The sequence below is a fragment of the Rhinolophus ferrumequinum genome, chromosome 20 (genome assembly GCF_004115265.2).
Source record: "Rhinolophus ferrumequinum isolate MPI-CBG mRhiFer1 chromosome 20, mRhiFer1_v1.p, whole genome shotgun sequence".
Classification (NCBI taxonomy): domain Eukaryota; kingdom Metazoa; phylum Chordata; class Mammalia; order Chiroptera; family Rhinolophidae; genus Rhinolophus; species Rhinolophus ferrumequinum.
In genome coordinates this window covers 50,630,237-50,650,883 of record NC_046303.1, presented here as the reverse complement: position 1 = coordinate 50,650,883, position 20,647 = coordinate 50,630,237, and the positions used below count along the sequence as shown (strand labels likewise).

At 36.4% G+C, this 20,647-nt stretch overlaps 1 protein-coding gene across 3 annotated transcripts in view; it reads left to right on the top strand.

The window, feature by feature from the left end:
- Positions 1 to 20,647, top strand: part of COG5 (component of oligomeric golgi complex 5) — a 313,532-nt gene that overhangs the window by 27,562 nt on the left and 265,323 nt on the right. For all 3 annotated transcript variants that reach the window (XM_033088094.1, XM_033088097.1, XM_033088095.1), the window contains one exon: positions 6,104 to 6,224. In XM_033088094.1, the coding sequence (XP_032943985.1) occupies positions 6,104 to 6,224 (121 nt within the window). The remainder of the gene's footprint in view (positions 1 to 6,103; positions 6,225 to 20,647) is intronic.

The following is a 20,647-nucleotide window of genomic DNA, read 5'->3' as shown; positions in this document are numbered from 1 at the left end:
GGGTCTTTTTTAGTTTTTCAGTTGATATGATATCAAATAATTTTACCTATATTGTTATATGGAATGATGACTTATTTTGCTTGCTTTATCATTATCTACCAAACAAGTGAATGTACCAGAAAGGAAGGAATAGGGAAGATAACAACAGCAGCATAAAATGCCAGTGTCCCCAAATGCTATAAAAACAGAGAGAGCAACTAGGATAGCAAAACCAAAGAACCCATGCTGGTGAAAGTGATGTTGTGCTAGTTTGCAGCCTAGCCTGCAAGGGCACAGCAGCTTTTGTTCCTGCTCTGGGAAGCCACTGTTCATGTAAGAAGTCCAAATACCTGACACCACTCTGCGGTGAGGAAGCCTGAGCTAGCCATGTGGAGAAGGCAGATGGATAGAGAGACTGAGGCACAGACGTATGAGTGAAGCCTTCTTGTACTGTTTAGACGAGACTTGTTGTTAACTGAGTGTAGCAGAGTGAGTAATCCCAGGTGATACCACGTGGAACTGTTGAAACCTGTCTACATTCCTCACCTACAGAATTCTGTGAAATAGCAAATCATTTTAAACCACTAAGTTTTGGGCTGGTTTCTTGTGCACCAGTAGAAATTGATACATCAGTCTCAAACTGATTTTCAAATATAGAGACTGCTATCCATATGTAAGAATGCAGGGAATATTGTTCCCATGGACCTTTCCTAGGAATCTGTTGGTGCACTTGAGACAACCGAAATGACTAGAGAAACATCAAAGTAAGACTAGTGATGCACATCAGAACTAGGATTAAATAAGTGATGTAAAGGAGAGTATAGTATATAATAACTCTATGTTTTGACATGGAAATAAAATGCAGTTGTAGAAAAATGTGGGGAGAGCATGTGCAAAACAATTTTTAAAAACTATTTTCAGCAATTATAAAATATATATATTTTATATTGGGGAAGGGGAACAGGACTTTATTGGGGAACAGTGTGTACTTCCTGGACTTTTTACAAGTCAAGTTATAAGTTTATAACTTTAAATTTATAAAGTTTATATAAACTTATAAGTTTATATAAGTTTATAAGTTTATAAGTCCTTTCAATCTTAGTTATAGAGGGGGCAGCTCAGCTCCAGGTCCAGTTGCCGTTGCTAGTTGCAGGGGGCGCAGCCCACCATCCGTTGCGGGACTCGAGGAATCGAACTGTCAACCTGTGGTTGAGAGCCCTCACTCCAACCAACAACTGACCCATCTGGGAGGTAGCTCAGCTCAAGGTGCCGTGTTCAATCTTAGTTGCAGGGGGCAGAGCCCACCATTCCTTGCGGGACTCGAGGAATTGAACCGGCAACCTTGTGGTTGAGAGCCCACTGGCCCACGTGTGAATCGAACCGGCAGCCTTCGGAGTTAGGAGCATGGAGCTCTAACCGCCTGAGCCACCGGGCTGGCCCAGCAATTATATTTTTGTTTGTAATGTTAGTTTTGTATTAAGATGTTTTCTGTGTATTGTGCAGTTAAAGCAAATGAATAATTTTAAATTATTCTAATTCTGTTATACCTTATGTCTTGGATAACCAGGAGTCTCCATGTGGAAGAAATAAATTAAAAGACTAAGTAAACACCCTGTGTTTTTTATTTTTAATTGGCAGTAATAGTATGAACTCTTAATTTTATCTTAAAATGGTATATACATCATATATATGTGTATGTTTTTGTACATATGTATGCCTATAATGTTAATCTGAGAATGTTTTATGTGTATTGTGGAATAAAGTAAATGAATATGTGATAGTTTAATTTTGACATTTCCTAGCTATGTCTACCGAAAAGTCCAAGAAATGAGCAAACCTAGTTCCCAGAATGTGATCTTGACATCTTTTGACTTCTCAAAGAAACCATGGCTTTTTTGATAAATTTTTCATTCCAGGTCTGGGGCATGAAATATACAAAATGATCTTGGAATATTTTATACCATATACACAGGAAGCTATCAGAAACTACTAACTAGAGTCATGACTAAAGGATTCAGCAGCCAACTTGAAGAGGCTCTGGGGTGACCAGTTCTCCCAGTTTTAGTGCTGAGAATCCTGTGTCCCAGGAAGCCTGTGAGTCGCAGGCAAAGCGGGAGAGTAGGTCCCTTCAGAGGCTCCTCAGCCGAGCCGGCAGTGGGAGGCTCTGCAGAGCTGAGCGCTCCAGTGCTTGGCATCCTTTGTGACGCTTCAATGTCCGAGTGCAGAGTGGGGGCCAAAACAGAACAAAACCCTAATTGTTCATCTTTGGTGGATGTTAGCAAAGCAGTTTTTAATTTGGAAAACTGATAAATAAAAGGGCAGAATCAAGTATTCTTACTTTTCTGTGTGAACAGAACCACTAGCTAAACAAATAGTAGATGAAGTAAAGTTTCTTTTCATACAAATACAGAATGATAGAATTGGAGTATCAGCATTTTGCAGTTACCGTTTTAATGGTTTTTTTTCCCCCCAAAGATTTTATTAGGGAAGGGGAACAGGACTTTATTGGGGAACAGTGTGTACTTCCAGGACTTTTTTCCAAGTCAAGTTGTTGTCCTTTCAGTCTCAGTTGTGGAGGGCGCAGCTCAGCTCCAGGTCCAGTTGCCATTGCTAGTTGCAGGGGACACAGCCCACCATCCCCTGTGGGAGTCGAACCGGCAACCTTGTGGTTGAGAGGATGCTCTCCAACCAACTGAGCCATCCGGGAGCTCAGTGGCAGTTCAGCTGAAGGTGCCGTGTTCAATCTTAGTTGCAGGGGGCGCTGCCGACCATCCCTTGCGGGACTCAAGGAATTGAACTGACAACCTTGTGGTTGAGAGCCCATTGGCCCATGTGGGAATCGAACCGGCAGCGTTCGGAGTTAGGAGCATGGAGCTCTAACTGCCTGAGCCACTGGGCCGGCCCGTGTTTTAATCGATTTTGACATTGAGTGTCAGTAGCTGCTGGCAGCACTAAAAGAGAGAAAATCATGGATGTGCTATAGGATTCCACCACAACGAATAATCTTGCCAAAAGTATTAAACCAGAATCTGAAGAAGCTGCCTACATCCAACTACTAATGTATAGGAAATACGGAAGACAGAGGAACATGGGAAAGTACATTGGGAGTGCAACCCGGTCTGTGGGAAACTATAGGACAGATGACCCAGTATATTCAACAGATTGCAAAGAAACAAAAGAAATGATGAGGGAACCCATACAGACTAAAAAAGAGCACAATTAAACTATAGCATTTACGTATGTACACTTCAAGAATAAAACTAAATAAAAATAAGGGAGTGATTCCCACAAAAGTCAGAATAGTGTTTTCTTTTGGTTACGACGGAGCGTAGAGGGGGCACAATGGAGGGTGCCGTGATTGGCAGGGGTTACATGGAAGGCTTCTGTAGTGGCTGACGGGTTCTTTCTCCTGATTTGCGTAATGGTTCGACCTCAGTTTGCTATAATTTTTGTATGTGATTTTCTGTTTGTAGTATCTGTATATATAATATTTTTAAAGACTTTTTTTAGAGCAATTTTAAGTTCACAGCAAAATTGAGAGGAAGATACAGAGATTTCGCGTATCTCCCCTGTCCCCATACATCACAGCCTCCCCCTTAAGCAGCATCCCCACTGAAGTGGCGCATTTGTTATAAGTGATGAGCCTACAGTGACACATCATTGTCACTCAGAGTCCGTAGTTTACATTAAGGTTCACTCTTCGTGTACATTCTATGGGTTTGGACAAATGTCTAATGACATATATCCATCATTATAGTATCATACAGAGTGTTTTCCATGCTGTCAAAATCCCCTATTCTCTACTTATTCATCCCCAACCCCTGGCAACCACTGATCCTTTTACTGTCTCCATAGTTTGGCTTTTCCAGAATGTCCTATAATTGGAATCATAGCCTTTTTGGATTGGATTCTTTCACTAAGTATTATGCACTTAAGGTTCCATTATGTCTTTTCATGGCTTGATAGTTTACTTTTTAGTGTTAAGTAATGTTTGTATTATATTTGATAATAAAAATCTAACAAAAAAATAAGGAAAGGAAATTGATTGGAGCAGAAGCCACTCTATTAGGAAATGGTGAGAGTTGGTGCCTTATAGATTATCTAAGACTTGCTGACTGAGGATTTTATTAAATGCTATTTTGGGAAGATTCAACATAATCTGTTAGTAGAGAGCCAGTGAAGTTTATTAAAAAGGGGGCTGGAGTGCTGAAAACTGTGTTTCTAAGAAGATAAATCTGGTAGGATGGATTTCAGTAAGAGACTGGAAAGCTAGCCAGGAGACCACAGTGTTAAGGCGAAGGTGATAAAGATTTGGATTAGGATGGTGCTTGTAGGAATAGAGGTAGAATAACTGTTGTGTTACGCAACAGAAGAATAGTCAATAAGACGTGGTGACAGATTAAGTATGGTTAAAAATAAAAGCATTAGAAATAAGCTCAAACATTTCATGTTTGGGGGTATATCCTTCATTGGGTAGGGCCTGGGAATTCTGGCAGGGCAATTCTAGGAAATTACATTTAAATAAGATCTGTGTTTCTCCTCGTGATGTATTTAGAATCCCGGAATGATTGCTAGATTCTATATTCCAAATGATTCATCTAAAATGCTATCTGGCAATCCGAAACTGGTAATAGTGGTTCTTTTACTATTGGTAAGTGCATAGTTGGGACAGAGATAGGAGGGTGACTTTTTATCTTTTCAGTTTTGAATCATGTGCTTATGTTACCTATTCAGAAAATAAGTAAAATGTAATTAAAAGATAAAGATGCCCAAGTCTTCCATTGTTCAGGGGGGAATTCTAATTTGGCATTATTATTTTAAGTACTTCAGACTATAGTTACTCAGAGAAGCAGTCAGGTAAACATGTTTTTTACTTGGTTGTCTTTTGCTTACATATGTTTATAAACATACAGAGGGTGCCCCCCAAAAATGTATATACATTTTGAGAAAGGAAAAAACTATTAAAATTGTAATACTCAATATATACCGATAACAAGATGAATACAAGTCATGTGTATACATTTTTTTGGCACCCCGGTATATTTTATTATATGTTTATGTTTGTGTGTATGTTTGTATTTGTTGTCTGTGTGCATATTGTGGGTACATGAGTGTGGCTGTGAAAAAAATGTTTATAGCTGGAGCCTCAAGGTCCCTGTCTTCCCAGTGCTTTTAATTTTTATTGCCACCACCAGGTAGGATCTTCCTCTTGAGATGGCAGGTATTCTTGCTTTTCAACTAGGTTTAGGGCCATTCAAAGATGGTTGGTGATGCTGCAGCAGCATAGACTCTGAAGGTCCTGAAGCTGAAGGTCGCTGCATATCTCGTATTGCATCAGTCTCCTTTCTCCTTACTCTTCCCCAGGCAGTTGTCCTGGATCCATCCAGCTTCTGTAAGAAAGTGTCCTGAAATGCATGAGTCTTTATTTCATGTCTTAGTCTTTTGGATAGGTAAAGACTCAGTATTAGATCCGGTAATAAAAAGGTAATAGGTAACAGAGGAGAGCTTTTTGTTTGTTTGTTTTAATAACTTTTTCTTAGATAATAGCGATAAAAAAACAGACTAGGAAATTTCAAGTAGCACATGCTTGTTCTTTTCAGTCTAGTAAAATTGGGAGAAGTTTTAAGTCTGTTTCCCTAGGGACCTAGAAAAGAGAAATCAGGATTGGAAACAATAGGAGGCAGTAGTAGGAAGATTGGCACCACCTGAGGATATTAAAAAATATACTGATGCTTATTTCCCACCGCTAGAGGTTCTGATTTAATTGGTCAGGACAATGCCTGGCCTGGGCACTGGAACATTTTGAACCTATCCACTTGAATTTCATGTGAATCAAGACTGAGAACTGCTGGCCTAGAGAAGAAAACTGGTGTAGGACCGAGGAGAAGAGTCCCTGGACTCTTCAGAGCATCTTAATCCCCAATTCACTCCATTTAGAGTAAATTGGAGTTTATTTTAAAATGATGCTTTTTAAGATTTGTGATCTTTTATGTTTCTGGTGGAAAACAAAAAAGACATGAAGAATCCTTAGCATCTGGAAAGAATGGATAGATTCACGTAATAATAGTAATAAAACTCCATGGAGTGACCACACTTATTTATTAACCCTGTGATATTTGTACAGGTTGCCTGTGATTTGCTTCGGAGAATTATTCGCATCTTGTACCTCAGTAAGAGACTCCAAGGACAGCTTCAGGGGGGAAGTAGAGAGATAACAAAAGCTGCTCAGAGTCTCAATGAACTTGGTAAGTACTTTTTTGGTTATAGAGTTAGTAGACTTTTAAAGATTTTTTAGTCACTTGATTTGTTGACTTGTTACATAATCACCATTAACAAATATTGAGCAAATTTATTTAATAATTGGCTGTTTACAACATTGTCACACTTTTCAAAATGGGTAAAATTAGTTGATTTCTTAGAAATGCTGTTTATTTAAAAAACTGTCATATTTTAATAGTAAATTGGCCTTTTTAAAAATACAAACCTGTGAATTTTAACATATGTATAGATTGATGTAACCTTCAGCATAGTCATGATACAGGATAGCTCCATTTCCCCCAAGATTCCTTCATGCTCTCCCTTTATAATCCTGTCTATCTCTCCCCTCTCTACCACCTCCCACCCCAACCCTAGCAATCACCTATGGGTTCTGCATCAGTGACTTTTGGAGAATGTCACATAAATGGAATCATAAAGTATGTAACCTTTTGAGGCTGGCTTCTTGTACTCAGCGTAATACCTCTGAGAATTACCTAAGTTTTTGTATAGACCATAGTTTGTTACTTTGTGTTTGTTGGAATACCATTGTGTGGTTGTACCACAGTCAGTTTATTGATTCACTGGTTGAAGGAAATTTGTGTTTCCAGTTTTTGGTAATTATGACTAGATCTACAATAAATGTTCGTGTACAGGCTTTTATGTGTTCTTAAGTTTTCATTTCTCTAGGAGAACTATCCAGGAGAAACGCTGTTTCTTTGGGTGATAAATCCCATGTTGACATTATGCCTTGAAAATTTATTGAATTCATTTCTTCATTCGTTCCTTATTTTCTCAAAAATTTAGAGTAGACTCTTGACATTCATAGTTTTGACTAAGCTGCACAGTCCATGATGAAGCAGTTCATAATTTTTCAGGCAAAATTTTGAATAGCTATTGAGTGTGCAATAGAACTACCTAACACCTGCATTTTAATGAGGCTTTGTGGTTTACTTCTTTTCATGTGGTACCCAGTAATTTCCTGAAGTGGATGTGTTTAGTGGTATTTGTATCATTGTAGGTTCAAAAGGTCTTTGATTATATCCATGTGAGGTATCCAGATTCTACTTACTTTTAATGGTATGCTTTGAAAGTAGTTATGGCAAAATAATATCAGAAAGATACATGTTACATGTTTTTTTGAATTTTTCTACCTTGGATATTTTAATTATAAAGCATGCTGTAATGCTTATTCCGTGGTTTTTGCTAAGAAAATATAATATCCTTCACAAATCATGCTTCAACAACATTTCAATTTATAATGCTTAAATACAGTGCTTAGGCACATCATTGGGAATATATCTAATTTGTGATTTGGTATGCTTGGAATATATTGTATAAAAAGATAATTTTTTTTGACAGTGAGTAATGCTTGAGTGTTTTTTTTTTAGACTGCAAAATATAGGAGTGTAAAAATCCTAGTGTCATCTGTTAGTCTTTGCTTTATCATATTTGATTTCTGTGCTTGAAAAATAATCTGTAGAATAATAGAATCAATGAAAACAGACACAGATTATTCTGAGGTTATTATGTATATTTTTTATCACTGATGCTCTCCCATAATACATTGCTAGATTTTGATTTTGATTATCATTCCTTTTAGAAACAGCAGATGCTGTAATGCAAGTGGTGTCTTTTAAAAAAAAAAACTGGCACAAGTATCAATCATGCTTTGAGTTGGTGCAATGCAGAATATAAAACCATTATCCTTCCAATGAGCTGTTGGCTTTACACAGTTTTATAAATATTATGATGACCAGAGGTTATTGAAAAAGTATAGTTCATCGTGGAGTTATCTCCAAATGGATTGAATTAATTTAAATTTTTAAAGCTTTGCAGATTATGTACTATTCAAAAATTTGTGAAGGCATCATCTCTTCCTTCACCAGTCTTGGTTCAGTCTTGGCTAGTCCTGGTGTTGATAATAAGGAGAAGCGAAGAGGAAGATAAAATTTCTACATTTGGAATTAATATTTTAATAGAAGTAATAATTTGCTAATCACTATTATAATTATATGTACACTAAATGATATTTCTATAGTCAGACTAGCTCTGAAATTATCAGTATGGCTCTGGTTCTCATTAGAAAGAATAAAATGATGGAATAGTAGTATTTACACCATAAGCCTTTGGAATTATCTTAAAACCAGTCTCTCAAACTTGAAAGGTCTTGAGGCTTGAATTGCAGTGACCCGGTAAAATAATTGTCATCTAGAAATTAAGTATATTCTGAGGGTCTTGGGGAACTGTGGTACAGATTTCTCCTTGGGGTGATGAAAATGTTCTTAAATAGTAGTGATTGTTGCACAGCCTTGTCAATTATCAAAAAAGCCAGTGAATTGTGCCCTTTAAAATGTTGAATTTTATGGCATGTGATTTATATATCAATATAAAAAGTATATTCTGGTACCTAGTGATAATGATCTCACATTGGCACCTTTTCTTTTTATTAAATTGAGGTCTAAGTGACATATAATAAACTACACATATTGAAAATGTACAATTTGGTAAGTTTTGACACGAAACTATCGCCAATATCAAGATAGTGAATGAAACTGTCACCCCCGAAAGTTTCCTTATGCCCCTTGGTAATTCCTCCTCAGGCATTTACTGATCTGCTTTTTGTCATTATAGAATAGTTGGCAATTTAAAGAATGTTATATAATTGGAATCATAGTTTGTATGTGTTTTATTTGGCTTCTTTCAGTCAGCTTAATTATTTTGAGATTCATCCTTGTTGGTGTGTGTCAGTAAATAGCTCATTCCTTTTTAATGCTGAGTATTCCATTATATGGATATCCCGCAGTTGGTTTATCCATTCACCTGTTGATGGACATTTGGGTGGTTCCCAGTTTTTGGCTGTTACAAATCAAGCTGCTGTGAACACTCCTGTGTAGGTCTTTGTGTGGACAGAGACTTTCATTTCTCTATGATAAATATGTATGAGTGGAATGGCTGGATCACATGGTATATATATGTATAACTTTTTAGGAAACGGCCAAAGTGTTTTTCAAAGTAATTGTAACATTTTATATCCCTGGTAGTAGTGTACGAAAATTCCACTACCTCCACATCCTTGCCAACACTTGTTATAGTCAGTTTTCTTCATTTTAGCCATTTTAATAGGTGTGCAGAAAAAGTTACTAGACTACAAAAAAAATTGCTGGAACTAATAAAGGAATTTAGCAGGATTTCAGGATATAAGATCAATATATAAAAATTAGTTTTATTTCCATATACTGTACTAACAAGCATTTGGAAATTGAAATTCAAAAATATCACTTATAATAGCATCAAAAATATGAATTACTCAGGGTTGAATTTGACAAAAAACACACAAAACCTGTACACTGAAAACTAGAAAACATGTTGAGAACAATTCAAGACCTAAGTAAATAAATAAATATCGTCTGTGAATTAGAAGACAATATTGTTTATTAATATGCTCATTCTCCTTAAATTGATCTATACAGACTCAACACAATTACATTCAGAATCCCAGTAGGATTTTATTTAGAAAATGACAAACTGTTTTTAAAAATCGTATGGAAATGCGAAGGATCTATAGTAGCCAAAACTTTTAATGAAAACAAAGGATTAACCCTATCCGATTTAACGACTTGTCACAGAGACAAAGATAGACAAATCAATGGAATAGAATACAGAGCCAAGAAATAGACCCACACATATATGACCAACTGATTTTTGACACATTTAGTGGAGAAAAGATAGTCTTTTCAACAGATGGTACTGGAACAATTGTACATCCATATGCAAAACAGTGAACTGTATTCATACCTCACTTCATATAGAAAAATTAACTGAAAATGGATCATAGTCCTAAATGTAAAACTCAAAACTGTAGGACTTCTAGAAGGAAACATAGGAGAACATTTTTGTGACTTTCAATTAGAAAATGATTTCTTAGATATATCAACCTAAAGACACACACACACACACACACACACACACACACATTGGTAGACTTTATGAAAATTTATAACTTTTATTCTTTGATGTTATTAGAAGAGTGAAAAGACAAGCCACAGACAGGGAGAAATTTTTGCAAAGCATATATATATATATAAAAAATAAAGGACTTGTGTCCAGAATATATTAAAAACAGTTCTCAAACCTTGGTAAGAACAACCCCATTTAAAAAACAGGCAAAAGATTTGAACAGACTCTTCACCAGAGAAGATATACAAGTAAATGGGTGGCAAATACGCATTTAAGATATTCACCATCATTAGGCATTATAGGGAAATAAAAATTAAACTCATACTATGTCATTTTAACAGAGAATAAACAGAATTACTTAAGTACAGGTTTACTGTAATTTTCCATACAGATTTTTATTGGGACTAGATGAAAATTTAGCTGGACCTTACTACAAATTGGTAACATTTTTTGAGCAATATTAAGATAATGTATTTAAAACATTTAAAAAATAATGTTACCAACTACTTTTAAAAATTATTGTTAGCCTATTTAAGGGATCCTGTATAATTCATAAGTTTGATATCTTCCAGAAATTTTTGAGCAGCTTGATAAACTGTCATTGTGAACCAGAGGAAGGAAGTTCTTTTTAAATTAAATTAGTGTCTGAAAGGACTTAACAAGATTAGAAATATTGAAAAGGTTCTCGTAATATCAGTATATCTGGATGAACAGGTTTGCTTATTCCATGGACTGTTTGGTGTATTGGTAGGTGAGGGTAAAGGGGATCAAATATATGGTGATGGAAGGAGAACTGACTCTGGGTGGGGAGCACACACTGTGATATACAGATGATGTGATACAGAATTGTACACCTGAAACCTGTGTAACTTCACTAATAATTGTCACCCCAATAAACTAATTAAAAAAGAAAGCGTATAATTTTCATTCTGGATAGATTAAATGGAAAAACACATTTGTATCTTTTTATAGTATTGATGCTTTCTAAACAGAAGCATAATATCTCTTCATTTGTTCCAGTCTACTTTTATATTTTCAAAGTTTTTAAAAATATATGTAGATCTTAGTTTATGTTTAAAAAATCCATGATGTATAATTCATTTAATTCATCGAACAATTAGGTTTCAATATACATAAACCTTGTAGTTTATTAGGAACTGGTATAAAACGAGTGACTGAGATGCAGTTTTTGTGTTTGAGAAGCTTAAGGTATGTCCTTTTCTAAAACTAAGCCTAAAACTGATGATGACGTGATGCTGGGGGGCGACGCTGGTGGTGATGGCCGAGAGGACGGTGCCGCCGGTCCTCCCAGCTTTTCCATGCAAGAGGAAGAAAACGCTTCGTCGTTCTCTTGCCATGAGACTTAGTTTATTCACTCATTCAACCAGTGTTTATTGAATGTGTGTGCCGTGTGTTATTCTAGTTATTGCAGATACCTCACTGAAAAAAATGGAAACTCCTCTGCCTTACAGAGTTTATATTCTAGTGGATCCCAAGGTGACACACCTGGTCTATCCATAAAAAATTTACTTTCCTTAAATTATGTAGCACTATTTAATTGCTTCCAAAGGCATTGTTGCCATTGGTAGATCTCCCAGTATCTTTTTTTAAATAAAGGATAAAAAAATCACATTTAAGATGCACCATGTTTGTATAGTGAATATATTTTTATGTTGTGATTGTGGGTTGACTGTTGTTAGTGACTTAACATTCTGTGTATAAGCTTTATTGAGTTTTTTTTTTTTACTGGGGAAGGGGAACAGGACTTTATTGGGGAACAGTGTGTACTTCCGGGACTTTTCCAAGTCATGTTGTTGTCCTTTCAACCGTAGTTGTGGAGGGTGCAGCTCAGTTCCAGGTCCAGTTGTCGTTGTTAGTTGCAGGGGGCGCAGCCCACCATCCTTTGTGGGAGTCGAACCGGCAACCTTGTGGTTGAAGGCCTGTGCTCCCCTAAATGATTTAAAGATCATTTTTAAAAAAAGTATAGTCAAGTAGTAAGTTATTATCAAGCAGTTGGATATGATATAAGGTATTTCCTTTATTAATTTTTATTGCTTATGGTCTGTTTTATGAGTTTTATAATTTTGTTGCTAAGCTGAAATATATTAATACCATGTATCATGAGAAAATATTGTTAAAACAAAATTTATCGTGGAAGCATTTTATGAAATGTTGTAGAAGGAAGGGATAGTGTAAGTTTGTTTCATTCACTAATGTTCTTATTGTAACTGTGATATTTTCTCAGTCTGATAAAACAGTACTACTTATAGGCAAACAGTTCTGATTTGTGCACAGATGAAAGTCCGATTTATATAATTTAGCCACATACTACTAGGTGACCGATAGATACTTAATGAAATACATGAATGTTTTTTAAGATGTCTACAAGATGATGTAGTTGGTGAAAATTTTAATGAAGTTTTATTATTTAAAGCTTTTAAAAATTCTTTATTGATAGGGGAAATTTTTAAATATGCCACATTCCAGTATTAAATTAGGTCTGAGGTGACTTCTTAAATGTATTTAATAGTACATGCTTAGGTTTTTTGTGACAACTTCAATATAGAGAATTCAATATGCATTTTTAAACCTACGGTGTAATCACATATGATGATAGACATTTTCGGTAAGTTTGTTTGAGATGGTCTCTAAATCACTTACATATGTGACTGGATTCAGATACCACCAGGTGGGGTGATGCTGTCTGTACTCAAACCCACATGTTCAGGATAATGGGCGTTCGCTTAGGTATGGCTTTGCCTGTTGCAGAGATAAGCGTATTAAAATTACACTCACACAAAGGCTCTTTATTTTCTATCTAATTGAATTTAATGTTACTAAAATTTGTATTTAACAGATAATACCCATGCAGCATTTATGATCCTGTTTTATTGGTTTTATCTTTCATTACACAGTGTCAAAAAAACCAGGATAACACCCAGACAAAAACAAAAACAGCTTAATTTTTGTAAGCTTTAGTATTTTGTTTTTGATACATTTCAAAGTTATAGTAGTATTTCTAGGTATGTTTTATTCCATATGGTCAGTTAATGCTTGTGGAAGCTCTGTATTTTACCTTACTATTTGTTACTCCTGATGGAACGATTATCTGTTTGAGAGCACTGATAAGGTTCTTTTAGCTATTAAGTAATTGCGGTTTTTGCAATTATTTTTAACCTTTTAAACCGCAATTACTTTTGCACCAACCTAATAGATTTCTTGGTTTTAAGGGGTTTCTTTTCATTTTGATGCTGAAGCCCATAGTTCTCAACCTCCTTTTTCTATTCCAGTATATATTGATATAAACCATCAATGTTAAATTTTAGCAATTCAAATGTATCTTAAATGAATATAAACAGTACCTCAGAAATACAGGCTTATTATTTCCTTGTTTTTATTTTTATTTTTATTTTTTTTCAGGCTTATTATTTTCTTGACTGTTCCTTAAAAATGGTGTCAGCCCACTTCTTAGTGAATTGCAGTTTTGGGTCTCTAAGTCTAATATTTTATGTTAAGATTAGATGGCCTGTTGTACTTTACATCTAAAAGATGTACTTTTACGTCTTTTAGATGTACATAAAGTACATCTAAATCAGTACTTTATACTGATTGTTTTATGTATAAAAAAGCCTAGAACTATATGAAACAGTTTCTATCAGTTTTTGGTTTGGTAAATTGAAATGAACTACAGGCTAAGTGAAAAGGGTTTATGATTGTATGTATACATACAGAGTTCCACATTGAATGCCATGGAAACAACAGGGAGGTAGGCAGGCAGGATGATTTTCTGAGACATGTTTAGTAAAATAGGATGCAGTTATATTCATTTATTTTCATTTCTGTCTCAGGGTCTTAAAATCCATTTCAATGAAATCACAATGTGTTTTTCTACCATATCCAAATGGGAAGATAATACAGATGATAATGAAATTTTATTATCGCAACTAGGAATATATTCAGTGATCAGTGGTCACAATCTATATTATTTCCATATTAATTATATGAAAACTAAAATAATTCTACTTTGGAAAAAAAATCCTGGAATCATTATTTCTGGCAAACTATTCTCTAAAATCCAGTCATTTCATACCATATAACTCAAAATGGCCAAATTGGTTATCTAGGGATGTATTTTACAGCTAATTTATTCTGATGGGTACATTACAAAGGCATGATGGTCAGAATGAGATGGTACATAGAGGTTTTTCTACAGCAGTTACAGGGATTGGTACCATCTGCTTTGAAAAACCTCCATATCTAAATATGTTCTGTGTCTCTGGAGATTCAGTCATTCACTTCTCAAGTTTATCCAGAGTTGCTTCTTGAGGAAAGTGCTGAATTTGTCAACCACTGTTCCTGAAGACCTCCTTCATATGTTCCAGGAAGAACAATTGGATAGGATCTTTATTTTTCAAAACAGGATGCCAACTCTTACATTTTAATTTGGTTTCCAAAACGTGTGTATCCACACTCCGTCAATGTAGCATACATTATCGATTGACTTCCCAATTCCTTTCTCCCCCATTCTTCCTTTCTGGCAGAGTCCCAGATTTGATTTAGTTTTCATCTTCTTAGTAACCCTGGACTCAGAGAAGGGGTCACTCCTTGCCTCCAGGGCTTAAAACATGCTTGGTCTTGATAGTTTCATTCTTTTGTGTAATTGTTTAGATCTGGACATGTGATCTCATCTAAGGAGACATGAGGAAAGTGATCTGGGAAGTTCCAAACTTTTTGGAAAGATTTTCTTTGTAAATAAATGCAGGTGAAAAGGAGAAACTAGAAATGGAGACTAAATTCTGTCTATTTCGAAATTTTTGAGTTGTACTACTTGCCTATTTGTAATAAATAAACACCAGATTGCTACCATTTCATTCAGTTGTCTCATTTTCTTTATTTCACGCACTTTTTTTTTTTTTCTGAATGTTAATAGTAATACTTTATATTGGCATGGTCTCTATAACTTGTATATTCACACATAGAATTTTACCAAATTATCTCCCTTGTTTCATTTCTCTTTCTTCTTTCATCATCTGTCTCTTCATGTCCCCCCTCACCTTTCTTTCCGTTTTTCCTTGTTTTTTTCCTAATCTCCCCCACTCATTCCTTCCTCTTCCTCCTTTTTTAATATTTAAGGTACATTTGCTATTGTGCTTTAAGCCTAGTCTCTTACTTTCCAAGTGGGGCTGGATTAATGATGGATTTGCATTGAGGAACTGAGAGAACTTGGGCACCAGACTTAGATTGAAAGTGGAGTGGGTATTCCTTTATTTGGGAAACATCAAGAAACAGGCTGGTTTAACTTGGTTTATAAAAAAATCAACTTTATTCAGTATAAGTTATATACAATAAAATAGACCCATTTGAAGTGTGCTCGATTCTTACCGGAGAGCGGGCCCTTCTTGGAGTGATGTCCAGGCTTGGTTTCCACACCGGATGTCAAACCGGGCGGTGTCTGAGCTAGATTCCCAGACCGGGGGTTGAACCTGTGCCTCATGTACACTGGGAATCTCAGCTGCTCTGGCTGCCCGAGGATGGGCCCTCCTTGGCGTGGTGTCTAGGTTCTTGGCATCTCAAGCAAAGAATTGAATGAGACACAGAAATAAAGCGGTGAAAGGGCAGTTTATTAGAAGAAAAAGTACACTTCAAACAGGTAGAAGTGGGCCCGAGCAGAAGGTAGTAAGCTCAAGGGCCATTATTAAAAGGGTCAGTACACTCCACAGAGTTTGGAGTGGACTGTGGCTCAAAGGCTCAAAGGCCAAGGGCCCAAAGGGCTCAAAGGCCAAAGGCCCAAAGGGCTCAAAGGCCAAGGGCCAGGCCCAGGCTCAGGGCAAGGGCCAAAGGTGTCAATATTAGGAGAAAAAGTGCACTCCGAAAAGTTTGGAGCGAGCGGGCGGGCCGAGCAAAAGAAGGGGCTCAAAAGGCGCTGACTGGCGAGGACTTGGAGTTTTTATCCCTTTTTTTCTCTAGAATGGGCTGTTCTTCTGCAGGCGTGGGACCACTTGATTGACACCTGTGATTGACAAGAGGCTATTACCTCATCTTTTTAGACTGTGCATGTTCCTTCTCAGAATTCAATCTGTTATCATGATATTAATGAACTTCTGGGCATATGCATGATATAATGATGGTATAATGAGGCCCAGGTGAAATAAATATCGTTGTGGCCTTTACTGCATAGATGTGAGTGACTGGTCTAATCTAGTTGGGTATATTGTACCCATTTGTTTCCTCAGAGGGGTAGATAATTTTAAATTTGTTTCCTCATTGGGTGGACAGGGGAGGTTTTTTTGGGTGGTCACATTCTGTGAGTTGTGCAGGAATGCAGAGACCCGATGCCTGTCTCTAGCTGCCTGCCTTGTTTTCCCCTGAGAGATGTGATCCCCATAAAACCTCTATGGGAAGTTGAGGGACAGGAGGTCTTTTTTTCTGTATCTGCTTCCTGCTGGGCAGGGGCGTAGAGCTGTCCCTACCTGTTGGGGATTCACAGAACTCTCGCACTATCTGATCTCAGATGAGAGGAAGGGGTCTCGAGATCCACCTGGAAGACCGTGTTGACTTCTTTGGTTGCAACTGGCAATCTCTCTGGCGTATCATCTGTATCCCCAAGGCCCCTGAATGAGGAAAAATAGATTTTAATTAACAAATTTAAAAGTGTTGGCTTAATGAGCAGAGCTCAAAGCTATTGATGCGGGGTGGCTACCTGATAGAAAATCCGTGAGCTCTTATGGAGCCTGTGGCCATTCACCTGATCACTCAGGTGGCTCAGTTCTCCAGGAGCTGGGCCCAGAATGGGTTGGAAAGAACATTAGGCTTCAATGATTACAATCAACAAGTATAAATCACAAGTTTTAGGGTAATTATCCAAAGCAGGAGGTAGGAGATAAGAAACTGGGAAAAAGGAAACTTTGAGGAGAAGGAAACTTAAAATCTCTATAGAAAAGAAAACTTAAAGTTATTCAGTGGTGGGGCTACTCACTTGGCTAATATCACTATGATGGGATTTGACCTATGTGTAAACGTTGGTATAATCACCACTACAGTCAAGATAGGGAATATTTCTGTGATCCCCAAAAGTTGTATTGTTTCTTTTTGAGTCAGTCTTCCCACCTCCAGCACAAACTTGTGGTTAATAGAGATTTCATTTTGTTCTTTCTTGAATTTCAGGTACATGGAATCATACAGTATATATACATTTGATGAGTAGTATTTCACAGTATGTTTATCCATTCAGCTTTTGATACGTATTTGGGTTGTTTACATTTTTTGACTATTGTGAACCTGCTGTGAACATTTATTTTCAGTGCTCTTGAGTAAATATGTAGGAATGGAATTCCTTGAGTCATCTGTGTTACAATTACTTAAGATTTGCTACACTATTTCCAAAATGGTTGTACCATTTTACCTTCCCACCAGCAATGAATGAGAGGCCCATCCTTTAATATGGCTTAGCAGTGTGAGTCATTTTAATTTTTGCCAGTCTAATACATGTATAATGGTATCTCTTTGTGATTTTAATTTGTGTATACATGATTACTAATGATGTTGAGCGTGCTTTTGTGTGTTCATTTCCATTTTACTTATCTTATTTTGTGAAGTGTCTGTCTAGATTTTTTGCCCTGCTTTAAACTGGGTGTTTGTTTCTTACTGAGTTGTAAGAGGTCTTTTTATATTCTGGATACAAGTTTTTTGTCAAATATACATATTGTGAATGTTTTCTCCCAGTATAAGATTTCTTTTTACTTTTCCTAGTGGTGTGATTTGAGCAGAAATTTGTGATTTTGATGAAGCTCAGTGTATCTTGTTTTGTAGTTTGTGCTTTTGGAGCCCTATCTAAGACGGTCTTTTTCTCTTCTATGGTAGCAAAGAGTTCCTCCTATGTTTTCTTCTAGACGTTTTATAGTTTTTGTTTTTGTGTTAAGGTCTATGATCCATGTCAAGGTAATTTGTGATATATTTTGAGGGAAAGATTGAAGCTTATTTTTTGCAATAAAGATATCCAGTTAATCCAGTACCATTTGTTGAAAAGACTTTCCTGTCTCCACCGAATTACTGTCAACTGAAAAATAGTATGGACTATGTGTTTTGTCACCAAAAGGGATTTACTTGAGGAAGAAGAAAGGGTTACAACCCACGCATGCAGACATGGCAAGCCTGCGTGCCAAGATGGAGGGGTATTTATGGAATGGAAAAGGAAGTTAATGAAAGGGGAAGTTAGAAACAGAAATTAAAAGACTGTGATTCTGATATAATTTACAAATCAGAGAATGTAGCCTTTTGCATGAACCATAGACTCAGTCTGAGGTAGCAAAAGTAATTCAAGGGTTGAATAGTGCATTTAAGTCTTGGTTTGCTGTCCTGGGGACAGATGACCCCATTTTGGGCCTGTTGTAACAGCACCCCTTTCAAAATTTAATCATTTATGTGAGGGTTTATTTTGGGGCTCTCTCCTCTTTTCCATTGGTGTATATGTCTGTTGTGCCAATTTCATACTGTTTTGTTTACTGTATGTTTGTAGTAGGTTTTGAACTTCGGAAGATTGAGTCTTCTTTGCTCTTTTTTTCAAAATTGTTTTGGCAATTCAAGATCCCTTGAAATTCCATATGAATTTTAGAATGGGTTTTTCTGTTTCTATAAAACGGTGCCATTGGATTTTAGGTGAGGACTGCATTAGATCTTTAAATCACTTTGAGTGACATTGTCATCTTAAAGTATTAAGTCTTTCAATTCACGAACACAGATGTTTTTCCTTTTATTTAGACCTTAAATGTCTTTTGTAGTTTTCAGTGTACAAGACTTTCAACCTCCTTAGTTGAATTTATTCCTAAGTGTTTTATTCTTTTTGATACTATTATAAATAGAATTATTTTCTTAATTTTCATTTTGAATTGTTCATTGTAGTGTATAGAAATGACTGACTTTTTGGTGTTGATTTCGTATCTTGTGACTTTGCTGAATTTATTTTTTTAGGGGTGTGTGTGTGTGTGTGTGTGTGTGTGTGTATGTATGTATCTTTAGGGTTTTCTAATTATAAGATCTTGTCATCTGTGAAGAAAGGTAATTTTACTTCTTCCGTTCCAATTTGATTGCCTTTTGTTTCTTTTCCTTCTTTCTTTCTTTTTTGTTTTTTGCTTAATTGCACAGACTAGATCTTCTAGTACTATATTGAATAGGACTGGTAAAAGGAGACATCCTTTTCTTGTTCCGGATCTTAGGGTAATGCTTTCAGTCTTTTATCATTGAGTAAGATGTTAGCCGTGGGTTTTTCACGTATGGCCTTTATTATGGGGAGGAAGTTCTCTTCTATTTCTAATTTATTAAGTGTTTTTATCACAAAAGGATGTTGAATTTTGTCAAATGCTTTTTCTGCGTCAGTTGAGATGATCATGTGTGTGTCCCCCCCCCCCCCGTTCATTCTATTAATGTGGTGTATTATATAGATTTCATGTTTAACCATCCTTGCGTTCTAGGGTTAAATTCCACTTAGTAATGGTGTTTAATTCTTGTAATGTGCTGCTGAATTCAGTTTGCTAGTATACTGTTGAGGATTTTTACATCTATATTTATAAGGGATATTAGCCTGTAGTTTTCTTTGCTTGTAGTGTATCTTTGTCTGGCTTTGGTATCAGGGTAATGCTGAGCAAGTAGAGTGAGTTAGGAAGTGTTCCCTCCTCTTCAATTTTTTGGAAGAGTTTGGGAAATTTGATATTAATTCTTTTTTAAATGTTTGTTAGAATTCACCAATAAAGCTTTCTGGTCCTGGACTTTGTTGGAATTTCGTACTTTCTTTTGTGTTAATCAAATTTCGTACTTTCTTTTGTGTATTCCATTTCATTTTGTCTATGGACTTTTTAGCTATTGGCTTGCATTATTCTTATAGGAATTCCTTTATTACAGCATGTTTCTTTAGCACAGTCTTCTTAGTGTTTGTGTTGAATTACTTCAGGTGAAATATTAGCTGCTTTGAAGTCAGTCTGCTAAATCCCACACATGAGCCCACTTGCAGAGTCCATTTCTGTTGACTGCCCTATTTTCCTGTATGTTTAGTAATTTTTTACTGGAAACTCGACTTGTGGATAAAAACCACAGAATGCCAGAAAAGGAGGTGCCAAAGAAATGTATACACATATGCTCAAACAGTAGTTTGCAATCAGAAGTGTCTGGACGCTGATGGTAACCACTTTGAGCACCTCTTGTAATTGCAGAAGTCGAACGTGACTTGGATTCATCTTTTTTTTTTTTTTCAATTGGGGAAGGGGAACAGGACTTTCTTTTATTGGGGAACAGTGTGTACTTCCAGGACTTTTTCCAAGTCAAGTTGTTGTCCTTTCTATCTTAGTTCAGCTTCAAGTTGTTGTCCTTTCAGTCTTAGTTGTGGAGGGTGCAGCTCAGCTCCAGGTCCAGTTGCCGTGGCTAGTTGTAGGGGGCACAGCCCACCATCCCTTGCGGGAATCGA